Raw genomic sequence first — 26616 nt, 5'->3', positions numbered from 1 at the left:
CATTCCCTCTCCTTTCCCTCCCGCGACCCCCCCACTCGGGTCTCCTTACATTTCAGTGAGCCCCCCTCTCCGCCCCACTTTTCCCCCCACTCCACCGCCACGGAGCACAACCCCTCCGCCCCCCCAGCTCAGCCGTTGGCGGGGGCGTGGCCCCGCGAGTAACAGATCTCCCGCCCCACACTCCGCGGGCCCGCGCGCAGACAAAGACATTCCACAGCCCCCGCCCCTCCGCGCACTCGGCCAGAGGGGGAGGAGACACGTGTCCCGCTAGCGCCGAGTCACGTGGAAAAGAAAACGAACGAAGCCCGCGGCCACTTGCGCACGCGCACAAGGCTCTGGCCTGGCGGGCTCCGAGGGAAAAGGGGAGCGGGGAGGCGAGTTCTTCGGGCTCCGCGGCGGTGCGCAGGCGCCGTGGCCCGACTGGAGACTTTGTTCTCCGCGGAGAGACCCAAGGGCGGTGCCGGTGGCTGACTGCGCACGCGCGCCGCCTCATTTCCGGTGCTCTCTTTCGCTGGGTCGCTCGGGTCGGCTTCGGTCGCTGTCGCTCCCGCTCTCCCACCCCCGCCAACCGCCGCTTGGGCCTCTGCCGCTGCCGCGTTGCTTCCTCGATCCCTCGATCGTACATCCGCCCCAATGCAGCGCCGGGACGACCCCGCCGCGCGCATGAGCCGGTCCTCAGGCCGCAGCGGCTCCATGGACCCCTCCGGTGCCCACCCCTCAGTGCGTCAGGCGCCGTCTCGGCAGCCACCGCTGCCTCACCGATCCCGGGGAGGCGGAGGGGGATCCCGGGGGGGCGCCCGGGCCTCGCCCGCCACGCAGCCACCACCGCTGCTGCCGCCCTCGGCCACCGGTCCCGACGCGACAGTGGGCGGTCCAGCGCCGACCCCGCTGCTGCCCCCCTCAGCCACTGCCTCCGTCAAGATGGAGCCGGAGAACAAGTACCTGCCCGAACTCATGGCCGAGAAGGATTCGCTCGACCCGTCCTTCACTCACGCCATGCAGCTACTGACGGCAGGTAAGCCGGGTCCCTCTGGGTCGCCTGGCCACTCGGGGGCATGGGTGGTAGTGGCTTTGTTCCTCCCGCTTCCCGCCCCCTCGGGGCCAAGGCAGTCGTGAACTCCTCTTCTCTTATCCTCATCCTGGGGGGATGATGGGGATCCTGGATTCCGCACCTGTCCCGGCCCACGGTGTGAGGGAGAATTTCTAGGCTGCAGTGGAGGCCCGAAGGGGACTTGGTGATCTCTTAGCGCAAAGATCTTGATGGATAGCGCTGCGCTCCCCGCCCCTTTGCCGACCCTTCCCCCTCCCACTTCTTGCAGCTGCCCTGCCCTCCGAGTGTTCAGATTCTTCCAGAAATGAACCTTTACCTCCCCCTACCCTAAAGGGAAAGGTTTCTTCATTGCGGGTGGAGGTAGACGCCTCTACTGAGGGTGTAGGAGGCGAAGCCGGCCCGAGCGGGGAGGGACCGTGGGAGGGAGGGCCGAGGTGAAATGGGGTGAGGCCGGAGTGCCCTGTCCAGCGCGCCGCGGTCGCTGGGGCCGGGTGGGACTTAGCGGTAACAGGAGCTTAAGTTGCTCGGAGGCAGAAGCAACCTGTGGGAATCGGAGCTTGAGGTTTTCCGAATCAGATTTACCACTTCGGCCGGTAAAGTGGTGATGGCTACAGAGCCGGAAGATCGGACCCCTTTATTTTACAACGTGGTGTCCACCAGAAGGGGGAAAAAATAACTCTCGTGAAATGGGATAGGAGGAGGTAAAGGGTGGTGTGCAGGACTTTCTCCAACAAGATGGACAAAATTGAGAGAAATGGCAGGATGCTTGTACCTGAAAGACTCGGGTCTTTATTTTTTATTTTTTGCTTCAGTAGTGAAATAGATTAGAAATAATAGTCTTTGTTCGCTGTCTGTAGACCCACGCTCCTTTCCTGCCCTGGCCAATCACCTGGTCCCTCTGGTTTCTCCCGAAAGCCGTCCGTTTCGCCCTCACTTCTAGTTACAACGTTGTTTTAATAAGTATTTCTTATGATACCTACATTTTATTAATCAAGTAGAAAGTTGCAGTCTTCAACACTAAATGAGTAGGTGGACTCTTTGGCAATGCTGATAGAATGAACAGATAGTTATGAAAAGATCATTTCCCTCCCCTTTGTTCTCTAGCACCCTACATTGGTGAGGGGTCCTTACTTTTTAACTCAATGAACAAAGCTGGCTGTGGTCAGGAATAACATTTAGATGAACTGCTTACATTTTCAACCTGATGCTTTGCTGTTTTTGTAACACAGATTGTTTGAAACATTACTGGTCATTGTGTGCCTCTGGCAATCTTTCTGAAGGCCAGGAATGCCTTTTTTTTATCTTTATATTTTTCATGCTGTCTTGCATATAACAAACACCAGGTGTTTGAATCGGAAAGCAAGCACATGGGCAGATTTCAGAATGTCAGGCTAAATTCTGAAAGGTTGACTGGTAGTCTAATTTTTATTTTCTCTAATCTTTAAGCAGTCCATATTAAATGCAAGAGAATAACAAACTTTAGAACTTTTAGGTGTTGGCTTGGGTTTGAAATTCTGACCCTTAACTAGTTACCTATTCTTGGGAAGCTTTCTGAACCTCGGTAACTTTATCTGTAAAGTGGGATGGTGAGTTGAGAGAATTAAATGACATGTAAAAGCACTAGCACCATTCCCTTTGGTCTGTAATCAGGTAATGACTTGTCACCACAGTTTTCTTCTAGTTGTAAATCCAGGGTACTGAATATGGTATGAAAGCAGGATATTTTTTGCTTAACCACACCAAATGTCTAGTACAATGTTTGTCTTTTAAGTAAAAGATGGTTTCTTAGGTTGATCATCAAAAACTGTTGATCATTAAAAGTTACTTACAGGGGTGCCTGGCTGGCTCAGTCGGTAGAGCATGGGAATCTGGATCTTGGGATTGTAAATTGGGTGTAGAGATTCCTGAAAAATAAAAATATTTTTAGAAACAGTTACAGTTTTCACTCTTCTCTCACTGCTTAAATTCTGTTACAAGAGAGTGCTCTTCAATCTTATTTTTCACTTGGACATTTTGGTGTCTTTCTTTCTTTCTTTCTTTCTTTCTTTCTTTCTTTCTTTCTTTCTGTTTTAAAATCAATTTGAAATTTTAATTGGAGAATTGGGGTTGAGGTAATGCCGGCTCATTGAAAGAACAGTCTTAGAAGGGTATATGGATGCTTCTTAGCATGGGTAAGTCTTGATATATGTTGGACCTGGATCATTTTTGAATGATCTGGGAAAGGGAGTGTGAAGTCCACCAACTATGAGGAAGTGAGACTCTGAGAAGACAGAATAGTAGTATTTAAAGTCTGATAAGGATACATGTAAGAAAAATAATACTTAACACTTACTGTGCTAGGCACTGGTCTGAGCACTTTTTATATCAAATATTTAGTCTTTGTGACAATACTATGAGGAAGTTACTCTTATCCTCACTTTTACCAATGAGGAAATGAAGGCACACAGAGATTAATTTGCCTACAGCAACAAGATTTGTAAGCAGCATAAGTAGGATTTGAAGTCAATCTGAATCTGGATCCACACACCTAACCATCCCCACCCACCCCACCCCTTACTGTATATAGTACCTGCAAAAAATTGTACTTTGAAAATATTTTGTACTACTTGTACAAAATACTGTAATGTATTTGAACGCATTGGAGTGGTAGCTAACATGACAGTAAAGATAATAAGGCCAGAAGAAAAAGAAGGAAACCCAGAGAGCAGAGCCTCGCTCTTGGGATTAACACTCCTCCAGGCACCTCTGCTCATTTCCGAGGAGGTGCCTCAAGATCCAGCCCACTCTTCCTTCAGCAGTCACATACCTCTTCCTGTCCCTTTCCCAGCTTTACTTTATTTTGCACTCACCAGCATCTGATGCCCCATTTATTGTAGTTATGTATTTAACCACACCTCTTTCACAGCTAGAATGTTAGCTCTACCAGGGCAGGGATCTTTTGTCTGCTTTGTTCACTGCTGTATCTCTTGTTCCTTGAAGACTGCCGCACAGAATGGCCTCTTACTAAATATTTGATGAATGAGTATTCATCTTCATTGCATAATGGAAAAATATCAACGTAGTTCTGAGGAATTTACATTTTGAATATAGACTTCTGTGTTAGCCAAGTTGATATTCAAGCTGTGATGACAATTAAATGCATTAGCAGACATGCAAGGAATCAGTTTACCCATGCTTGTTTTCTAAAACAAAAATAATTTATTTTGTGTTACATATTTGTATAATAAACAAAATGCTTTTATGTGTCTCAGTGTTTTTTATTCTACTTTGTACAATTAGGAAAATATAAGTTAGTGTAAATGACTCAGAAGTAAGTAAACATTTTGAAGAGATTAACAGTCCCCAGAAGACCTTGAAAGTATACTTAGAAATCCATCTTTCAAAAGCACCCAGTGGACATTTAAAGACAAAGTCTGTTGAAACTTCGAAATACTTAATTCCTTTATTTCATTCACAATATGTCATAGAAATATATCCATTTCATTCTACAAGGCTAGCAAAACCTATTAAAATCAGAAAGTGGAATTGCAAAGGAATTCTAGACCGAATATGGGTATAAGTGTCAATAGTAGGATAAAAAGGCAGAGGTTACAACTATTTGCAACAACATTGTTGTTTACTTAAGAAAGTGGTCAGTGATGTGGCTGATTACAATATAGAGATGTACAAATCAGTAGGTTTCTGATACATGAGCAGGACCCAATTAGAAAAGAATTGACAAATCTCATTTTTAGAATAGTACCAAAAAATTAAAAAAAAATTTAAAAGAATATATCAATTGCCTTGAAATTAGCAAGAAAACACTCAAAATGTATGTAAATAATCATAAACAATAACATTAAATAACATTTAGAGCATGTAATATGTGCCATGAGATATGCTACTCATTAATTCTGTCTCCTGGCCATTCTGTAAGGCAAGAAGAATTTTTTTTCTCAATATTACAGAAGAAGAATATTGTGATCACTTATTGTCAACTTAAAATTTTACTGAAGGTGATAAAGGAAGATCTGAATGAAAAGACAAATATGCCTTATGTCCTGGGAAGCTTGTGGGAATGGGGGGAACTAGTGTTATGATAGGACTTTTTTTTGTTTGTTTGTTTTTGTTTTTTTGTTTTTTATTTATTTTTGGGACAGAGAGAGAGCATGAACGGGGGAGGGGCAGAGAGAGAGGGAGACACAGAATCGGAAACAGGCTCCAGGCTCCGAGCCATCAGCCCAGAGCCTGACGCGGGGCTCGAACTCACAGACCGCGAGATCGTGACCTGGCTGAAGTCGGACGCCTAACCGACTGCGCCACCCAGGCGCCCCAATGATAGGACTTTTAAGTGGACATGTTGATTTTTAACTAGGTCAAACAAGATTTAGGGCTTGAGAGGATGAGAATTAAAAGGAACTCTTTTTTTTTTTTTTTTTTTAATGTTTATTTTTGAGAGAGACAGAGAAAGAATGCGAGTGGGTTAGGGGCAGAGAGAGAGGGAAACGCAGAAGCAGGGTCCAGGCCTGAGCTGTCAGCACAGAGCTCAAACTCACGAGCTGTGACCTGAGCCGAAGTCGGATGCTCAACCGACTGAGCCATGCAGGCGCCCCTAATTAGAAGGAACTCTTAAACATTGTTGGTGGAAGTGTGAATTGATACAGACACTCTGGATAACAGTTTAGCATTTCATCTGAAAGTTGAACTTTTAAATTTCTTAAAATTCAGTAACACCATTCCTAGGAATATGCCCATAGAAACTTTTGCACATGATGCCTCATTCATAAAGTGGTGCACCTTGTTCACAAAATGGTGCAACTTGTTTCACCATTGATTGAATACTGTGAGATTTTCAAAATGAGATCGTTACAAGGCAGTGAAAATGAAAACTTACAGCTACAAGCAACAACGTGGAGAAATGTTGGAAATCTAATGTTTGAAAAGTAAGTCCCATAAGGCTAGATACATACAGTACAATACTATTTTTACAGAACATAATACTAGCAAGATTAAGCAAAATATTGTTAGCATACATTTTTTTCTGATAAAGCAACTTTCTGCAAAACTAAGCATATGTTTACCATACTAAGCAGTTGCAGTTTCTTGGGCATTTATCCCAGAAAAATTAAAACTTAGTTTCACACAGACCTGTGCCTGAATGTTCATAGCAGCTCTATTCATAATAGCCAAAAACTGAAAACCATATGCCTCCAATAGGTGAATAAACTGGTGCATTCCTATCATGGAATACTACTCAGCAGTAAAAAGAGATAAATGTTAACAACTTGAGTGGCTCTCAAGAGAATTAGGCTGAGTAAAAAGAGCTAATCTCTAAAGGAAACGTAATTCCATTAATTAAACATTCTTGAAAATACAAAACAGTAGAGATGGAGAACAGACAAGTGGTTGCCAGTGGTGAGAGACAGTTGGCTACAAAATGGTGGCATGAGGAATCCCTGTGATAGACATGCTTTGCATCTTGACTGTGGTGGTGTTCACGTGACTGATTAAAATTCATAGAACTAAACACACAAAAGTAGGTGTAAAACTGATGACCTGAACAAAGTCAGTAGATTGTATTAATGTTAATTTTCTAATTATGATGCTGTCTTGTGTATATGCAGAGTATTATCATGGAGAAAACTGGGTGAAGGGTATATGAGATCTTTTATTTCTCACAACTGCTTATAAATCTATAATTATCTCAAAAAGCTTTTTTAAAAAAGAATTTAGAAATTCTAAAATGTATCCTAAGAAAGAGATTCAGGAGACCATGGTCAATATACCATAATAGGGTTTGCCACTATCTTGGAGTGTGAGAATTGAGCCCCTTAGAGGGCTCTTAACTCAGGCTTTGGGGGATTTTTCTGAACCAGTACCCACCCTCAGTCTGTACTGTATGTGAAATACTGTGTTATCTTTTCCTAGGGAGATAATCTGTAGCTTTCATCAGATTCTCAAAGGGGCCCATGACCCCAAAAAAGATTAAGAACCTATTGGTCTGTGCTCTTGCTTAATATAGTAAGTAATTTGATAAATAAAAAGAACAGATTTTTTTTTTTTTTAATACAAAGGTAGTAAGCATATACTGGAATTGGGATTCCAAAAGGTGGTACCAACAAAAAAGGTATAGGGCAGAGAATTATAAAGTTGGGAATAATAAAGTCATGAATCTCTAAGGAAAGTTGAGGGTGTTAACATATGTTTCTTTCAGTAAATATTTATAGATGCCTATTGTGTATTAAGTAATTTACTAAAAATGGCAGGTACACAGTTTAGTGATGGAAGTGGTCTGGAAATCATTAACAAGAGAAGGAGTAGTGTGGTTAGAAGAGCAGAAATTGAGAGCAGGGCATGACCCCTGACCTTTTGGAGCAGATATTCTATGAATCTTGCCCTCTTAGAAACACTATCATTGGATGCCTTAGAAAATGTTGACCATTGTCGTTGCTTATGCAGCCTTTATCAAATGTTCAATTAATGAAATGTACATGGTAATCTGTTTTTACTTAAGCCAATCCAGATGATAAAGTTTGTGTATAATTTCCCCAAACTTCTCTAGTATTAACATTTTTGCGTTTATTAAATCTCTTTTTTCTTTTTTTATTTTCCTCCTTTTTAAAAGTAAGCAGGGAAGACTAAGAGAGAGGTTGGCTTTTAAAAAAAAATTTTAACGTTTATTTATTTTTGAGAGAGATAGAGACAGTGCGAGAGGGGAAGGGCCAGAGAGAGAGGGAGACACATAATCTGAAGCAGGCTGCAGGCTGTTAGGACAGAGCCCAATGCAGGGCTCGAACTCACAGACTGTGAGATCATGACCTGAGCCTAAGTCAGACGCTGAACTGACTGAGCCACCCAGGTGCCCTCAAGAGAGAGGTTTAATGACTTGCTCAAGGTCACATTCCAAGCGTATAGCAGAACTGGGAATCAAACCCAGTTCTGTCTGGCTTTAAAACTCTTGCTCATTCCTCTGAGGCATACGTTTAAGAAACAGTTCTCATCCTTTAGAGTTTACAATCTGATTGTGGTAAGATCTACCAAAAAAGGAATGGTTAAGTTAGAGTAAGAGAAATGCCACAAGATTTTGAATTTGCTTCAAGTGTTGGAAGGGAGTAACCTGGATTTAAGTACCTGCTCTGTCCCTAACTAGTTTTGTGATCTTGGACAAGTTACATAACTTTTCTGAGCCCAGGTTCTTTTCACCTGCTAAATAGGGATAGTCCTGGCTGAAAGACAATGAGACAATACAGAATTTCTGATGTGTAGAGGCACTAGGTGGAATGTGATTATTGTAAGCACCTGGCTAAAAAACAAGTGGGTCACCTCTCTGTGTTGTTTACATTTTCACTTTTCTCTCTTTGGCTCTGGGGACATCTAGGGTCTCCAGAGGCACAAGTGAAGATCACTTAAATGAGTTAGTTTCGGAAAGGTTGTCTAGAAAGTACTTATGCCTGAGGGTTAAACCATTTTTAGGAAGCTTCTTGACTTTTTTTTCCTTCCCAATACGGCCTACTCCCAGCTCTCCAAGAGAAGTGAAGCCAAGGAGAGAAATACAGAATTGGAAAAGAAAAGCAAGATCAGGCTACTGTACATCTGAAGCACCCACAGAGTCCTTTCATTGCCTTTAACCTCATGACCGTCTCTGAGGGTAGAACTGTACTTCCCAACATTTTACACAATCAACTCTTCCTTGCGGAAAAAAAGTGCCCCGCTCCCTCCAGAAACTCCTCATTGAGAGGCAGTAATAAAAGTATGAGGTTTGAAGTTAGACAAAGCCTGGGTTTTGAACTATATTCTGATACTTTAATAGCTTTGTGACTTAGAGACTCTTCTCTGAGTTTGTTTCCTCATTTGTAAAATGGGGATAGTACCAGCTACATCACTGAGTTATTCTGTAGGATAAATGAGATAGTATTTGTACAGTATTTGATACATAGTAGACAGTGAACTAATATTCAGTCCTTCCCCTTCTAAACATGGAAGATGGCCCCTCTTAAAGACATAAAGTTGCCTCTTTGTGTTTTTCTTTCAAGGCTAAACTTCCCTGACTCTTTTATCTTTTCAGTTCTCAGTTTTATGTAAATAACTTATATTCTCTTATAAAGAATTCTTAGAATTCTCTAAAAATGCCTTAATATTCTTTTTTTTTTTAATTTTTTTTAACGTTTATTTAGTTTTGAGACAGAGACAGAGCATGAACGGGGGAGGGGCAGAGAGAGAGGGAGACACAGAATCGGAAGCAGGCTCCAGGCTCTGAGCCATCAGCCCAGAGCCCGACGCGGGGCTCGAACTCACGGACCGCGAGATCATGACCTGAGCTGAAGTCAGACGCTTAACCGACTGAGCCACCCAGGCGCCCCCTTAATATTCTTTTTTTTTTTTTTTTTTTAATTTTTTTTTTAACGTTTTATTTATTTTTGAGACAGGGAGAGACAGAGCATGAACAGGGGAGGGTCAGAGAGAGGGAGACACAGAATCTGAAACAGGCTCCAGGCTCTGAGCTGTCAGCACAGAGCCCGACACGGGGCTCGAACTCACAGACCGCGAGATCATGACCTGAGCCGAAGTCGGCCGCTTAACCGACTGAGCCACCCAGGCACCCCCCCCTTAATATTCTTTTAAAAACTGTGAGATAAACCGGACAAAGAGATTCTAATTAAGATATGGCTAGTACAAAATAAAACAGAAAGATCCTGTTAGAAATTCTCAGGGTGCATTACATTGCATAAGAACAAATCTTTCTACTGGTTTCAATTTTTGCAACCTTGCTTACTATAGGAATACAACAGATCAACAGGCTTTGAGTCTTATCTTCTTGCACTGGCCAAGTAAAGTTTCTGGAAAGTAGTATAAAATACAGCAGAAGGGCCTTACTAGAGGGTAGCAATTAGGACATAGATAAAATGAGGCGTGTCATTTGTTCCACGTTTTTAGAAGCTCCTCAGTGATGTTTTCAGATCACAAATATGGCGTCTTTGTTCCTAGGACTTTTGAGGATTGAGTACCCAGTTTTTCAGTTTTGGAAATTCAAGAAGAGAAGTATTCAAAGATGGTAGGCTCAAAACTAGTGGCTAGAAAAAGCTAATATTAGCAGTAAGTGGGAGGAGGGAATAGAGGTCAGGATATATCAGCAGCAAAACAACAAACAAATAGGGTGTTGAATGAAGCATTTAGCCTGTTAATTGAAAGGCCAAATTTGTTTTCTCTTACAAGCAATGGAACATAGGAGTGTGAAGAGCACTGTTGTCTATAGTTCTTCCCATAGGAGTAAAGGTTTACTTAATATTTACAGTATGGGGGTGCCTGGGTATCTCAGTCAGTTAAGCGTCCAACTCTTGATCTCAGCTCAGGTCTTGATCCTCAGGGTCGTGAGTTCAAGTCCCATGTTGGGCTCCATGTTGAGCATGGAGCCTACTTTAAAAAAAAAAAAAAAAGATTCACAATATGATTAGCAGTTTTAATTGTCAGAAAGCAAGAGAGTATGTGTTCTTGGGCATAAGCAGGTTAGCTCACCCCATACTATAACATCTGAAATTAGGCTTTTTAATAAACGGAATACTTTAGTTTGAAATTCTGAATTCTTACAAAGTCTGTCAAAGTGACTTTTCTTCATCTATATACTTCACAGCTGGACTTAGTGTAAACAGTATTTTTCAAAACTGTTAAAGGTATGGGTTTGAATAATGTGTTTGAGGTAGTATATCTTTTTTTTTCCTTGAGTAATCTCCACACCCAATGTGGAATTTGAACTTAGAACCCGGAGATCAAGAGCCCCACACTCCACTGACTGAGCCAGCCAGGTGCCCTGAAGTAGTAGTCTTTATATTTTAAACCAGTGACTTTCAAAGTGTGGTCCCTAGGTCAGTAATACCAGCATCACCTGGTAACTTGCTAAAAATGCACATTCCTAACACAAATCCTAGACTGGGGTTGGGGCCTAGCAATCTAGTTTAATAAGCCCTCTGAAGCCATTCTGATGCATACTGAAGTTTGAGAACCCTTACCTTAAAATTATGGAAGATAGAAACACAGTGTTAGAATAGTATATAAGGAGAACATTATGTGTTATTTAGAATTTTCTAATAATTTTAGGGAGTATAATTTTTTTTTTCTTACTCTTTTCAGTGGGCCACATAACTTTTTAGTTGCCTGTGCGTACCACTCCATCTCTGTTAGTACTCCTGTCATAGCACTTTATCTGTCCTTCATTGCCAACTTCACAGACTGTACTAACATCAGCGTATAAATATAGTGAAGGTGGGGATCATATCTGACTTGTTCTGTTGTATCTCCTATATTTTGTAGGATAGATGTCTGGCCCTTATTAAGTCTTCCATAGTGGTTAATGATCATCCTGTATCTCTCCCTTCATCTGCCTCTCTATAGGAAGCACTCAGACACTTCCAGTGAGTGAGTGAGTGAGTGAGTGAATGAATGAATGAGTGAATGAATGAAGTTCCCTAATGATAGGAAATCTTTTTGAACACTAAGGTCATATCTGATGAAACTATCTTGACCTGTGAATTGAAAGTGCCTTGGTGCATTTTTTCTTTTAGGACATTGAATTTGGACTAATGTTGACTGTATATTAAGCACTTCCTAGGAAATGTTTTTTTGTTTTAACGTTTATTTTAGAGAGGGAGACAGAACGTGAGCAGGGGAGGGTCAGAGAGAGAGGGAGACACAGAATCCCAAGCAGGCTCCAGGCTCTGAGCTGTCAGCACAGAGAGCCCGACCTGGGGCTTGAACTCACAAACCGCAAGATCACCACCTGAGCCGAAGTTGGATGGATGCTCAAAGTTGGATGGATGCTCGACCTCTGAGCCACCCAGGCGCCCCCCTCCCTGCCCCCCCAAAGGTTTTTTTTTTTTTTTTTTAATTTTTTTTTTCAACGTTTTTTATTTATTTTTGGGACAGAGAGAGACAGAGCATGAACGGGGGAGGGGCAGAGAGAGAGGGAGACACAGAATCGGAAACAGGCTCCAGGCTCCGAGCCATCAGCCCAGAGCCCGACGCGGGGCTCGAACTCACGGACTGCGAGATCGTGACCTGGCTGAAGTTGGACGCTTAACCGACTGCGCCACCCAGGCGCCCCCCCCCCCCCAAGGGTTTTAATTAGCATATGTACATATGTTATTTTACTCTGTCTTTATAGCAACCTCATGAGGTGGATATTGCTTCTGTTTTACAGATGAAGGAGCCAAAAATTACAGCAATTGAATAACTTTTCAAAGTTCACAAAACTAGTGAGTGGTAGACTAAGAACTGTGTCTTTCAAACTCCTAAGGACTATCGTCCAAAGAACTACTTACTGTCACAATGAAACTTTAACAGCGCTCTCCATTGTATGTTTAAATTACTGACTTTTGTATTTTCATCAAGATACGACTTTGTGCTTTTTCTTGATGCAGACTTTTTTTCGTTCATTTATCCCTTTTTCCCCATCTCTGTGCATTGGTTTTGTTAAATCCATTTATTCTAAGGAAACATTTGAACAGCTCTGATGTAGCAGTTTCAGGTGGGGGTGGAAAAGCAAACTGCTTTCATGCGAAGCAGGCTTTGGGTTTCCTAGTCAACTCCACACAGCTTTGGTGCTCTCAGCCAGTCTCTGAAATTAACACATTCATCTGAACTGTTTGGTCTTCGACTGTTACTGCTTTATGCAGACTCGGAAACTTGCCTTTAGTTACCAGAACAAAACTAAATTGTGTTTGTCTTATTCAGAAATTGAGAAGATTCAGAAAGGAGATTCAAAAAAGGATGACGAGGAGAATTACTTGGATTTATTTTCTCACAAGAACATGAAGCTGAAGGAGCGGGTACTGATACCTGTCAAGCAGTATCCCAAGGTAAGGCAGAAAAGGCCTCACTTCATCATCTTTGTAGGTGTAAGAGTCACGGGCTGCAATAAAGACTTCTGGAGATTATGACACATCAGATACTTGAGCCTGTGAAGCTTCTCTTCCAAATACTGCTTTTGGTAGTATTTGTTCCTGGCAGTTGAAACATCTACATCCATAAACTAACAGCATACCTATAGCCAGGAAGGAAATATAATCAACTTTATTATCAAAAAGAGTTTCTTTCTGAAATGTTTGTTCATCCTCCAAGTTCAAAGAGAAAAACTGAAGAGTTGTCCTCTGTCAAAAAATTGACATAGGGGATACAATGACATGAAATCTAAGTATAGGAAATTTAACACAAATCCTTGACAAGATGAAGTTAATTTTATTTCTTAACATTTTGCTTTTATATAAATGCTTTCTTGTTTTTCTCCTCCTCTTTCCCTTTTTAAAAATTTTTTATTTTTTAATTTATTTATTGTTTAATTTACATCCAAGTTAGTTAGCATATGGTGCAACAATGATTTCAAGAGTAGATTCCTTAATGCCCCTTACCCACTTAGACCATCTCCCCTCCCACAACCCCTCAGCAACCCTCTGTTCTCTATATTTAAGAATCTTGTGTGTTTTGTCTGCCTCCCTGTTTTTATATTATTTTTGCTTCCCTTCCCTTATGTTCATCTGTTTTGTGTCTTAAATTCCTCATATGAGTGAAGTCATATATTTGTCTTTCTCTGACTAATTTCGCTTAGCATAATACTCTCCAGTTCCATCCACATAGTTGCAAATGGCAAGATTTCATTCTTTTTGATTGCCAAGTAGTACTCCATTGTATATACATACCACATCTTCTCCCCCCCCCCCCCCCCCCGCTTTTTAAGGAAAAAGATTAGTTATATTTAGTTTACCTAACAAGTACTACAAAAGAATGTCATTTGTCTGTTCTGAGGTTAGTCACTGCATTACCAATATTTATGTGTGTTAAAATACTAAGGGTTGTAGTGTGATAATATGGAAAGAGCACCAGATTACATTAGGAAACCCAAGTTCAAGTCTAGGAACTGCTACTTCCTAGTTGTATAATCTTAGATTATTCACCTTTTCAGTATATCCTCAGTATATCTTTCAGTAAAACGGGAATGGTAACTCCCTATTTTACAGGGTTGTTGAAGACCAAATGAGATAACATATATGGAAATGCTTTATAGGAACATGGGTATTTAGAAGTCTTTTTTTTTTTTTTTTTTTTTTCAAATTTTTATTTAAATTCTAGTTAGTTAACATATAGTATAATAGAAATCTGTTTTTATTTTCTGTCAGTTCAATTTTGTGGGGAAGATCCTTGGACCACAAGGGAATACAATCAAAAGACTGCAAGAAGAGACAGGTGCCAAGATCTCTGTTCTGGGCAAGGGCTCAATGAGAGACAAAGCCAAGGTAAGCTCACGTGAGTGAGACAAGAAAACATACCTTCTGGAAGCCAACACTTGTATATGTACAGGATGCAAATCCTTTAAATTTGCCTTGGATATAAGAGATTATAGACCAGGTTAATTTACTTGTTTGGCAACCCGGAAGAGCCTAGGTGTGCCCTGCTGGTTGCGTGGTTTTTTTTTCCTTCTGGTTCTTAACTGTATAGTAGTAATAGAAGCAGCAGTAGCAGTTTTCATGTTAGTAAGCTTGTCTGTGAAAACTTGGAAGGGGGACTGGATGTACTAAAACTTATCCAGACTAAACACACTAAAATGTGAACAGCACATTCCCTTTCCGGTAATATGGAAAAGTGACAGCAGTGTCTGCAGGCGAGTCTGAGGACTGGTTGTTTGGGTTTGCTGTTGTGTTTTTTTTTTTTTTTTTTTTTTTTTTTTAGCCAGCTGGAATGTGAAGCCCACTAAAAGAATTTGGAAAGGAACCATGAGTAATCCTGACAACAGAACCTAATGCTTATATGTTTTTCCATGTTCTAGCCCCATAGGCTTTGTGTTTGTAAGTGCTAAAAAAAATTCCCACTAAAACGGTATTATCTTCTAGGGTCAGCTGTTTGGATGAGACATAACCAGGGTACAGCCTAAAACTTAGTTATTCAGGGCTCCTTTTATGTAGCCTGAATTGACAAACATTGTTTTCTCAGAGCCTCTTTTTGTCCCCTCACATTTCTCACTAGATGAATACAGTTACGGTTGAAGTGTGTTATTCTAGCTAATGAGATTTACATGAAATTTCTTCACTCTATCCTGATTTCCTTCCTCCCTTAGAACTCCCCAGACCATATAAGCAAATAAGAAGAGCTTGTGCTGGGACACCTGGCTTGCTTAGTCAGTAGAGCTTGCTACTCTTGATCTCAGGGTTGTGAGTTCAATCCCCACATTGGGGCTACAGATGACTTAATAAATAAAAAAAAGTTAGGGGCACCTGGGTGGCTCAACCAGTTAAGCATCCGACTCTTGGTTTTAACTCAGGTCATGATCTCATGGTTTGTGAGTTTGAGTCCTGCATCAGGCTCTGAGCTGATAGTGTAGAGCCTGGCAGCATGGAGCCTGGTTGGGATCCCCCCGCCCCTTCCTTGCTTGTGCTGTCTTTCAAAAATAGATAAATAAACATTAAAAAACAGAGCGGGGGGAGGGGGTGGTGCTGGGTGGCTCAGTTGATTAAGCATCCGATTTTTTTTTTTTAATGTGTATTTGTTTTTGAGAGGGAGAGACCCAGAGCTTGAGTGGGGGAGGGGCAGAGAGAGAGGGAGATGCAGAATCTGAAGCAGGCTCTAGGCTCTAAGCTGTCAGCACAGAGCCAGATGTGGGGCTCGAATGCATGAACGGTGAGATCATGACCTGAACCAAAGTCAGATGCTCAACCGACTGAACCACCCAGGCGCCCCAAGCATCCGACTCTTGATCTTAGCCCAGGTCATGATCTCATGGTTTCATGAGATCAAGCCCAACACTGGGCTCTGTGCTGACAGCGTGGAGCCTGCCTGGGATTCTCTCTCACCTCTCTCTCTGCCCCTCCCCCACTTGCACTGTGTCTCTTTTTCTCAAAATAAATAAACATTAAAAAAACTTTTTTTTTTTATAGAGAGAGGTAAATTTTTTTTTTTTAATTTTTTTTAACGTTTATTTATTTTTGAGACAGAGAGAGACAGCGCGTGAACAGGGGAGGGGCAGAGAGAGAGGGAGACACAGGATCTGAAACAGGCTCCAGGCTCTGAGCTGTCAGCACAGAGCCCGACGCGGGGCTCGAACTCACAGACCGTGAGATCATGACCTGAGCCGAAGTCAGACGCCCAACCGACCGAGCCACCCAGGCGCCCCGAAAACTTTTTTTTTTTTAAATAAAAGTTAAAAAACGAAAAGCTGGTGTTTAACGGCTCTACTTGGGATTTAAGAGCAAATGCTTGGCAATGAATGGATGAATGAATGCATGCATGCTTGGCAAACTGCTATATCTGAATGGAGACTGGAATTAAGTGAGTCTCTTCTATACATCTAATAAGAGCTCCAGTGAGTGCACCGAATTCATGACCAAATATTGAAAAGATATGCAAATGGCATTTGACTCAGTTCTTCTCTCTTGTGAAGACAAAAAAAGTGACCCTATTTTTGCATCCATGACCAGAGCCTCCGTTTTCCCCTTAGAACCATTAACTGTACCAGAGAGGCTTCCTGGTACAGTAGGAAGAGCACTGGACTGGGACCTTTATCTGTGTCATCTTGGACAATGCACCGAATTCAGTTAACTGTTTAGCAGACCGATTATAGGTTTAGTATGTTGTGTGAATTACTGTTCTCCAGACCTTGTTTTGCTTTCTTCTTACACTTTTACTATTTCTCTCACCTGTTTAGGTTATTTTTTGCCGTCTCATTGGACTGGAGGTAACGGCATCATTTTCTCGCATTCACGTGATGATGTTTTTCTGCATTTTTTCCATAGGAAGAAGAGCTGCGCAAAGGTGGAGATCCCAAATATGCCCACTTGAATATGGATCTGCATGTCTTCATTGAAGTCTTTGGACCCCCATGTGAGGCTTATGCTCTTATGGCCCATGCTATGGAGGAAGTCAAGAAGTTCCTAGTACCAGTAAGGAATCCCACATTCTATATCTTTGAGCAAGAGAGAACTGGGATCTAGTGTTGTTGCTAAGGCAGGGGTTCTTAATCATGATCTCTGCATAATCATGATCTCTGAAATTGCATATCAAATTCTACATTTATGTTCACTTTTCTGCGGTAGTCTGTTAGTTGTACCTAGTTCTTAAAGCACTGTGCCCCAAACCCACTCTATTCTTTAATATGGTTTTAGTTATATAGCCGTATCTGTTGTCAGTATTTTGAGTCCACAGTGTGTCTGGCATTTTAACATCTGGTTAAAAAAGATTGAACAGAGTCTTCACTGAGCTAAGTGTATTGATACTAGTGTGGAACTGGGAGGTGATGATGATAAAATGGCTAAGATAGTCGTAAACCCCCCCGTACTCAAGGAATTATGTTCTAGGCTCTAGAGGGTTAACTAACAGCAAGAAGCTTCTAACATCCAGTGTTAATGGATTAAATTTTGACCTAGGTACATTCAGGACTCTTTCTCCTGGAGGAATTTACTTACATAGAGTTTGAGTTGAAAGAGGCATGATTGTTAACAGGCTCGACTATCGATGATATTAAACACATGGGTGTGCATCTCCTTCTGGAATGTAACTGAGGCCCAGGAAGAGTTGGGACAGACCAAGTTACCTGTCTTGGATAATTATTACCACCTGGTCAGAGGGTCCATTCTTTGAATAAGTAGAAAATGGTGTGATTCTTGCCTTTCAGCAAGTCCTGCTAGTTGTCAGAGTTAACATACTACAGTTGAATATTTAATGACCAAGGATGAATCTGGAACCTTAGGAAGCATTGAAATACTATTAACTAGAATTGGGTAAGCATCACGTTTGCATCACTAAAACTAAGAGGAGTTGGAGATACAGTTCTTGGTTTTCTTGTGTACGTAAAGTGAGGAGTTGGAACTAAACGTGGTGTCAGCAGATGTGAGAATAAGTAGAGCAAAAATTTACAGGCAGTGTGTACCTATAATGTTGAGCTCCACGAAGTCCAGCCCCGTCTCAGACGTCTCAGCAGCGGCTTTGCTTCCAAGTACCTCCTCTTCGTTAGAATGTTTAAACACGAAACAGCTGATTTAAAATATCTGAGAGAAAAAAGAGCCGGTAAATTTTCCCTTGATGGAGTTCTTTTTACTCGTTTTGAGGTGTTCTATTGAAGCATCCTAGCCACCCGGTTTCTGAAGGAATAGGGGGAATGCCCGTCTCCTCTTGATCCTTAGTCTCAGCATATTTCTCAAAAGGGGTAGCTTTACAAGGCTTTCGTGTAAGTGGATCTTCTGAAAAGATGCCTGCCAGGCAGATCTGGGTTTCCTCAGCCAGAAGAATCTAGGCACGTGGGCTGTCATTGGTCATTTGACTCTCCTCTGTGGGTCTCAAGCGTCAGTAATGTGTAAGGTAGGAAGGAGGTGAAGATTAAGCGGGGGGCATCTCTGTGGTAACTAGAATCATCTATTCTCGAAGCTCTGTCCACCTGGGATATATAAAAAAGCATGGAGTGTTAAAACTGAATGGCTCTCATCAGGAAATATTGAAAAGATATGCAAATGGCATTTGACTCAGTTCTTCTCTCTTGTGAAGACAAAAAAAGTGACCCTATTTTTGCATCCATGACCAGAGCCTCCGTTTTCCCCTTAGAACCATTAACTGTACCAGAGAGGCTTCCTGGTACGGTAGGAAGAGCACTGGACTGGGACCTTTATCTGCGTCATCTTGGACAAGTTATTATTTCACTTTTCTGAGCCTCAGGTTCCTTGTTCATCCCAAACATTTGTTAAGTATCTGGTAGGTGCCTAATACTATGCTTGGGTCTGAAGTTACAAAAATGGCTCCTTTCTCACAATCTAGTGAGAAAGACAGACAATTCTAAAATGACGTGGTAAGTGCTTGGGTAGGGAAAATACACAGTGCTCTAGAAAAAGAGGAGGGAGTGGGGGTAGCATCAAAGAAAGTTTTTCAAAAGAGGTAGTATTTTAGATTAAGTCTTGTAAGAGTAAGTTTGAGTGTTTCAGGTGGACAAAAAAAGGCAATATAGTCTGATGATTCAAAGCCTAGATTTGGGAGACAGGTAATTTCTGAATTCATATTGAGTCTGCCACTTACTAGCTCTATATCCTTAGGCTGGTGGCTTTATATGCCCTGATTCTGTTTCCCAACTGTAAAATGGGAAGATCTGCCTACTTAATTCAGGGTTACCTTGAAGATTAAACTGCAGAATCTATAGAGAGCTTATTATAAAGTGTCCAATGCATAGAGCCTATCTAATGGTAGTGGCTTTTACTGTTCCAGGAAGAGGAAGCTATTTGTATGGATGGATGTACAAGTATGCCAGGTTCTGAACTACAAGTTATTTTACATGGCTTGAAAGGAGGTTGTCCATGGAGAGTGGATGGAAGTGATCTTGAGAGCTAGGTAGGGACCGATGATGAAGAGCTTCAGCTGAATAATGAGGGGGTCTGCCATCAGGACTTTCCTCAAAGAGGTGACAGGTAGGGTGCCATTTGACTTCAGAGAGTGCATGACCTGAGTCTTCATCCAGGCATTCAGATCTGGTCTTAGGATCCAAGGCTTATGTGGGCTGGACGACTTCTCAGCAGAAGGTGGAGATGTAGCACAGTACTCCTCATTATCTTTCATTTGCAGGATATGATGGATGATATCTGCCAGGAGCAGTTTCTAGAGCTCTCCTACTTGAACGGAGTACCGGAGCCCTCTCGCGGACGTGGGGTGCCAGTGAGAGGCCGAGGAGCGGCACCTCCTCCTCCACCTGTTCCCAGGTAAAAATAATGGAGGTGACTAGAAACAGGATGTAAATTTGACTGCCAGTAGCATCTCTCTCTTAGTGGTGCTCCAGCTTAGAAGGGGGCCTCAGGATTTGTACCATCAACAGTGGAATAGTAGATGTTGGCACTTTGGTCATAGTCAAGTGCAGCTGTCCTGTTGAAACTTTTGCTTTTTTAATTTTGGACAGTTCTAGCATTTTCAAAATGGTCTCTGACTTTAGAATTTTACCTGTGACTGACCTTTAATAGAGTGTTCAGACTTCCCAAAGTGGTAGTCCGCTGATGAGACATTCACAGGTCCACAGTGGGACTGGGTCCTTTACCCACCCATACATTCCTGTGTGTTGTAATAATAGTTGATTTAAGGCATCGTGAAATCTGAACATTAAACTAACCTATGTTTTAAAAGCTCTATTTAAAGTAAATTTTCCAGGGCGCCTGGGTAGTTCAGTCCAACTGAATGTCCATTGAATGTCTGACTCTTGATTTCGGCTCAGGTCATGATCTCACAGTTTGTGAGCTTGAACCCCATGTGGCCCCATATTGTGCTGTCAGCACAGACCCTGCTTTGGGATTCTCTTTCTCAGTCTCTCTCTGCTCCTCTCGTGCCCTCACGTGTGCGCTCGCTCGCTCTCTCTCTCTTTCTCTCTCAAAATAAATACTTTTTTTTTTTTTAAGTTTATCCTTTAAAAACATAAAAATAAATTCTCCTTTGCAGGGGCCGTGGTGTTGGACCACCTCGGGGGGCTCTGGTGCGTGGTACACCAGTGAGAGGAGCCATCACCAGAGGTGCCACCGTGACTCGAGGAGTGCCACCTCCACCTACAGTGAGGGGTGCGCCAGCACCAAGAGCGCGGACAGCAGGCATCCAGAGAATACCTTTGCCTCCACCTCCTGCACCAGAAACATATGAAGAATATGTAAGAAGTTTGAACAATGTGCCATTTCCCAATACCTAGAAGGTTGCCAAAGGCAGTTGAATGACAGCACCTAGGCCCTTAACATAGGTGGCAGGGACTGCCTGTAAGATCTGGAGTCTGCTATCTTGTAGTGACTGTTACACTACGAGAAGATTTTTCCATTTTAAGCATGGTTTACTATGTGTGAATAGATTAAACAGGAAATAGGCTGTGCCTTGATATATACAGTGTTTTACTAAGGGGTTTTTTCACTAGTTACTACTGATAATGCTGAAGTTCAACTTTTTACCTTGTTTCCTGCCCACATGTTTGGTTGGTTGGTGGTCCAGTTTTGTTTCATTTAAAAAGAAAATAACCCTTCCTCTCTCAGCCATTCCACAGTGGGTGTTAATTTTGGAGGGAAATTCCGCATTCTATTAATCCAGAAGCCTGCCATACTCCCATGGGATGTAATTACCTCCCCTACTCTGTGTGATTCTGACTTTCGGTATCCTTTTATTTGTTCTAGGGATATGATGATACATATGCAGAACAGAGTTATGAAGGCTACGAAGGCTATTACAGCCAGAGCCAAGGGTGAGTCAGGCAACAGAAGTGCCATTTCGTGTCCTAGGGATGGTTGGAGGGAGCTGGAGCAACAGAGATTTAGGAAGCACACATCTAGGGAGCGATGTGGCTTCTCGTTGGAGGGTATCTCCTTTGCTTTCCATGTCAGTAAGGCACACGGATCTGTTTCATTTAGATAACTGTGAATCTTATGGTGTAGAATCTGGAAATAGCAGATGGAAAATTCCTGAGCCGTGACCACATGGAAATAAAGGGAAAATGCCTTTAAAATTGTTTTGATTTATTATTTAAAACTATCACAGCCACATTAAAGGTGCATTAAAGTTTAAAAGGAAGCTAGAATCCCACTACCATAAGTGAGGTTATTTTCTGCACTTTTCTTAAATAACGTTTTTTGTGTATATGCATCGTATCTGTGATTGATTGTAAGTGTCTCATAATTCTACAGTGGGGACAGAACAGCATGTTTGTGTATTCTTTTCCAGCGAGCCCTATAAATGTGTGTTTGTGTGCACTGTGATTAAGATGGTCAGTTTAGAATTTTGGTTTTTCACTTTAAATTATGTGGTATCCATTTTTCTCTGCTATTGTCATTTTTTTATAAATGCATAGCGCATACATGTTTTGGAAGTATTTTCTGGTTTGGAGATGGAGCAGAATTAGCGTTTTCCTGTATTATACATGTAGTAGAATGACTGAGATGTGGGGGAAGTGAAACCAAAACAGACTTAACTCTCGAGCTCTCTAACACTCTGTCTTTGACTTTCAGGGATTCAGAATATTATGACTATGGACATGGGGAGGTTCAAGATTCTTATGAAGCTTATGGTATGTCTTTATTTCCATGGTGGGCAGAATGTGCAAGTAAGTGCCAGGGAGAGTGCTGGTGACTGGATTATTGGGGGTCCGCCAGTCACCCACCTAAGGAGAAGACTTCAGAAAGCTGAGATGTTGGAGATGTGACAATAGCAGTGCTGCTCTTACTTAAATTGTGTGGTGTGCCATAGAAAGAGGAGCTCTTAAGGTGAGATGGGGTTACTGTTACTCTTGGAAAGCTAAGCGGATGTCTTAAACTAGGGCCCAGGTCCAGCTTGGCCTGGTTGGAACAGCAGACTTTTAAGCCAGTGTTGCTCGTTTTCTACTTCAGGTCAGGAGAGATGGCTAGGCCTAAGTCATGTTGCAGGGCCTTTGCTGCTGGTGCTTAGGCCACATTGGTAGATAACAAGAACTTCATCGTATCTAGCTTTATTCTCCAGCCCCGCTTTGTTTTTTAAGAACAGTTTTAGCTCTCATCAAAAAGAATCTATGTAGAGGAAATGTTAGTTGAAGGGGAGCTAGATGGCAAGTAGCTGGCCAGGGCAGGTTGGATGCAAGAATAGTGCCTGTCAGTCTCAGATCTGAGGCCTTAGGGGCTGGAGCCAGGTCAGGGCAGTACTGGCACCAAGCTCCTTACTGGCTTGGAGACATGTCAGGTCAGTCCTTGATCCCAAGAGAGCTATAGAGGCTGGAATGGCAGCAGGACCAAGCTGTCTTCCCTGAGGTTTAGTTGAAAACACATTGCTCAAGAGTGTCCTCAAGAGCCAGTTATGGCCCTGGGTTAATGGGCCCCATAGGGAGTGCCATGTGGCAGTGGGTGCAGAGAGAGCAGCCTTTGAAATGCATGTATTTTCAGCATACCTGAGGGAATTCTAGAGTCCTTGGCAAGGGGCTCCTCAGTTGACAGGTCATCTTAACAGACTAGTTAACAGTCTCCCCTTACCCCTGGTTGAAAAGAAGGGGTGGGGAGCCTTTTCGAGCTGAGACCAGCTGAGCTTAATTCCTCAGCACAGTATGTAGTAGCCAGTCAGCTGCTTGCCCAGGGAAATAGTTTTTTACCAGTTCTCGTTAAATGGTACTGGACAGTTGCCATCGGTAACACTGCACCGCTCTGCTCGCATGCCACTATTTAGAAGGGCGGTGGGATTGCCCTAGGGTATTTCCCTCCATCGGCGAGACAGTACAATGGGGCCTCTGTATGTGTTTGACTAAATTACATTTCTGTTTTGCCAGAGAAGAGACTGGACTGAAAGAGGCAGGCTGCCTCTTTTGCTCCTGGTATGATGTTGCCACAGTTAATCTGTTACGATTTCTGCGTTTATAAACAGAATTAGAAAAATAAACCGTCTTGTTGGTACCAGAAGCCACTTGGAAAGTGATGGATGTAATATACCTATTACACTAAGGGTATAAACAAGCTTAGATAGGATTCTTTGGGACTTTAGATCCACATAGAGGTTTGAGACCTATAGTGATGGAGGCTCTTATTTGTGAATGCAGGCAGCTGGAGAAATACTTCAGGGATGAACTGGCTTGGGTAAAGTATGGGGGCGAGTGGGAAGAATAAGCTCATAAACACAACTCTTTTTCCTGAAAGGTCAGCTATAGAAGTAAGTGATACCTCCCTCAGGCTTTTCCCTGTGACAAAGGAAAACCATTTGAGGATGTCAACCATGGTGTCTGGCTTGTCTGGGCTATTGCCTAAGAAAGAAAATAGTGAATTCTCTTCATCAGTGCTATAAACGCATTCTGTTGTACTTCCCTCCACCAGAGCAGTGGACCAGCTCTGTTGGTGAGGAGGCCTCATGAAATGTGGCCCTTGTTTGCTTCTCCCAGAGAGCCAGAGGACATGCCTCAACAGGGAAACCTGACTTGCTGTTGGAAAGGGAGCTGCCTACTTCCATTCTGAAAGACTTCCCAAAGTTGCCACGTTACCTGAGGCTTTCTGCCAAATTCCTTTGGGAACAGGAAAAAGGGCGTCGTGGACCCACTGAGACTGATTTTTGTTTTACTGTCTTGAGTAAGGTGTCGGGTTTATCCAGGTATTGGGTTATCCTGGAGTAGAGATCATGTTGCCTGTGGAGAACCTCTTTGCTGTAGATGACTCCAGGTCTTTTCTGAGCTGTTTCTCGTCTGCCCACTCCAAATTGCCCTGCAGCTGGAAAATGAACTAAACTGTTCAGGAGGTCCAAGCAGAGCAAAAAAGCAAGGACCACTGGGAGGTGGCATGACACTGGAAGCAAAGCAGTGTTTCTGGTGATCTTTACCATATACTCTACTCCTGCTCATCCCAAGATGCCAGCGGCATGTGGTTTATTAAACTGTTCTTGCTTTCCCCACAGGCCAAGACGACTGGAATGGGACCAGGCCGTCGCTGAAGGCCCCTCCAGCTAGGCCAGTGAAGGGAGCATACAGAGAGCACCCATATGGACGTTATTAAAAACACACATGAGGGGAAAATATCAGTTATGAGCAAAGTTGTTACTGATTTCTTGTATCTCCCAGGATTCCTGTTGCTTTACCCACAACAGACAAGTAATTGTCTAAGTGTTTTTCTTCGTGGTCCCCTTCTTCTCCCCACCTTACTCCATTCTTAACTCTGCATTCTGGCTTCTGTATGTAGTATTTTAAAATGAGTTAAAATAGATTTAGGAATATCGAATTAATTTTTTAAGTGTGTAGATGCTTTTTTTCTTTGTTGTTTAAATATAAACAGAAATGTACCTTTTATAATAAAAAAAAGAAGTTGAGTAAAAAAAAAAAAAAAACACCACAAACCTGTTAGTTTCAAAAGTGACATTGCTTGCTTTAAAGGTTCTGAAGTTTAAGGCTTGTTAACTTTCTCTTAGTTTTGATTTGAGGCATCCCGTAAAGTTGTAGTTGCAGAATCCCAAACTAGGCTACATTTCAAAATTCAGGGCTGTTTAAGATTTAAAATCACAAACGTTAACGGCAGTAGGTGCCACCATGTAAAAGTGAGCTCAGACGTCTCTAAAAATGTTTCCTTTAAAAGCACATGGCGGTTGAATCTTAAGGTTAAATTTTAATATGAAAGATCCTCATGAATTAAATAGTTGATGCAATTTTTAACGTTAATTGATTTAAAACAACAGCAACAACAAAATTAGGTTTGTAAAACTGACTTTTTCATTATGTGGGTTTTGAAATCTAGCCCCAGACATACAGTGTTGAGAGATACTTAGCGGGGAGTACAATTTGAAGAGGTTGATTTGGGGAGAGGGGCTGGCCACCTGGATTGAATTTGATGCAGAGCTTTTTAGCCATGAAAAACCTTTCAATAGTAATACTAATAATTAAAATTTCAGTATTTAAAAAGACAAAGTGTTTTGTCCATCTGAGATTCTGCACTCCATGTAAAGCTCACTTGGACACTTAGAGCCACAAGCTGATGATTTTTTTTAAGTTGACAGTTGTCAATATTGAACTGTTCCCAAGGTAGTTAGTGAAGTATGTCTCAACACTAGCATGATATAAAAAGGGACACTGCAGCTGAATGAAAAAGGAATCAAAATCCACTTTGTACATAAGTTAAAGTCCTAATTGGATTTGTACCGTCCTCCCATTTTGTTCTTGGAAGATTAAATGCTACATGTGTAAGTCTGCCTAAATAGGTAGCTTAAACTTATGTCAAAATGTCTGCAGCAGTTTGTCAATAAAGTTTAGTCCTTTTTTAATCAAAGTAAATGTGATGAATTGTCATTTTTTTTTGGGTGGACAATAAAATAGTTTTCTCTTTCAAATAAACTTAAATTAATTCTAAAGTTAATGGGCTTGTTAAAAATTTGGAGACATTCTTAAAAGTGGTGGGGGGGATTTTATTTTAAGTTTACCAAAAAAAAGTTTATCGAGTTGTTAAGTTTTAGTTTAAAAATAACCAAAGCTTTTTCACCCCCTGGAAGTTGTTGACAGCAGTTTTATCCGTCCTATATCACAAGCTCTAATTTCTGGAGAGAAAAAACCCAACTGAGCCGAAACTTGGATTGGTTTCCATACATAGGCCTCAGTATTTAAAGTGCCAGCCACCCTCGCTTGCACCTTCTGTAGAGCCCCCAGGTGGCCCTAAGAGTGACACCAAATAACCTCTGTGAGCTTGGAAAGAGATAGCACCTGCCTTTAGATACGACAGTTCAGCAAACCCTGGGTGCCCTTAAGGGTTTCCCTTCCAGTCCCAGAAATGCTGTTGACAAATCAGCTGGGCTGGGGCAGGATCTGGCATGTTAGGCTGGCTCTGAACTCCCTCCTGAGAGACCAAGAGAGGAAATGATGGAATTGGTTGGCCCTGTTTCCACTCCTCTGTTAATTCTCGGGGTTCTCATGCCTTCCCTAAGGGAGCCACCTAAACTGCTCGGGGGTGAAAAATCCTCTTGTATGAAGTGCCAAGCTGCCTGCAGCAGTGCATGATGGACATTTTTTTTTTTCTTTTTAAAACACACCAACAAAAAAATGTATTTGTAGATTGTGATAAAGTGTAAATAACTGAATTTTCAACCATGGTTTGAAGTCAGCTTTCAGGGCATTATGTCTTGTTTTGATGAAAAGAGATCAC

General features: G+C 42.1%; 1 protein-coding gene across 1 annotated transcript; it reads left to right on the top strand.

Annotated features, from left to right (window-relative positions):
• The first annotated feature begins 467 nt into the window (after nucleotides 1-467).
• Nucleotides 468-25742, top strand: KHDRBS1 (KH RNA binding domain containing, signal transduction associated 1). Its single transcript, XM_049617613.1, has 9 exons — nucleotides 468-1015; nucleotides 12755-12879; nucleotides 14194-14310; nucleotides 16801-16947; nucleotides 19607-19740; nucleotides 20465-20666; nucleotides 21175-21242; nucleotides 22003-22061; nucleotides 24392-25742. The coding sequence occupies exons 1-9, from the start codon at nucleotides 634-636 to the stop codon at nucleotides 24487-24489; spliced, it is 1332 nt and encodes a 443-aa protein (XP_049473570.1). The 5' UTR covers nucleotides 468-633; the 3' UTR covers nucleotides 24490-25742.
• Nucleotides 25743-26616: the final 874 nt, after the last annotated feature.

The sequence above is a fragment of the Panthera uncia genome (assembly GCF_023721935.1).
Source record: "Panthera uncia isolate 11264 chromosome C1 unlocalized genomic scaffold, Puncia_PCG_1.0 HiC_scaffold_4, whole genome shotgun sequence".
Classification (NCBI taxonomy): Eukaryota; Metazoa; Chordata; class Mammalia; order Carnivora; family Felidae; genus Panthera; species Panthera uncia.
This window is presented reverse-complemented; position numbering and strand designations above follow the sequence as displayed.

Bases quoted from the DNA above. Each gene is read 5' to 3' on its own strand.
- KHDRBS1 (XM_049617613.1), top strand. From the start codon at position 634: ATGCAGCGCCGGGACGACCCCGCCGCGCGCATGAGCCGGTCCTCAGGC. The intron at 20,667-21,174 runs GTAAGAAGTTTG...TATTTGTTCTAG, and splicing joins CAGAAACATATGAAGAATAT to GGATATGATGATACATATGC. The intron at 21,243-22,002 runs GTGAGTCAGGCA...TTTGACTTTCAG, and splicing joins TATTACAGCCAGAGCCAAGG to GGATTCAGAATATTATGACT.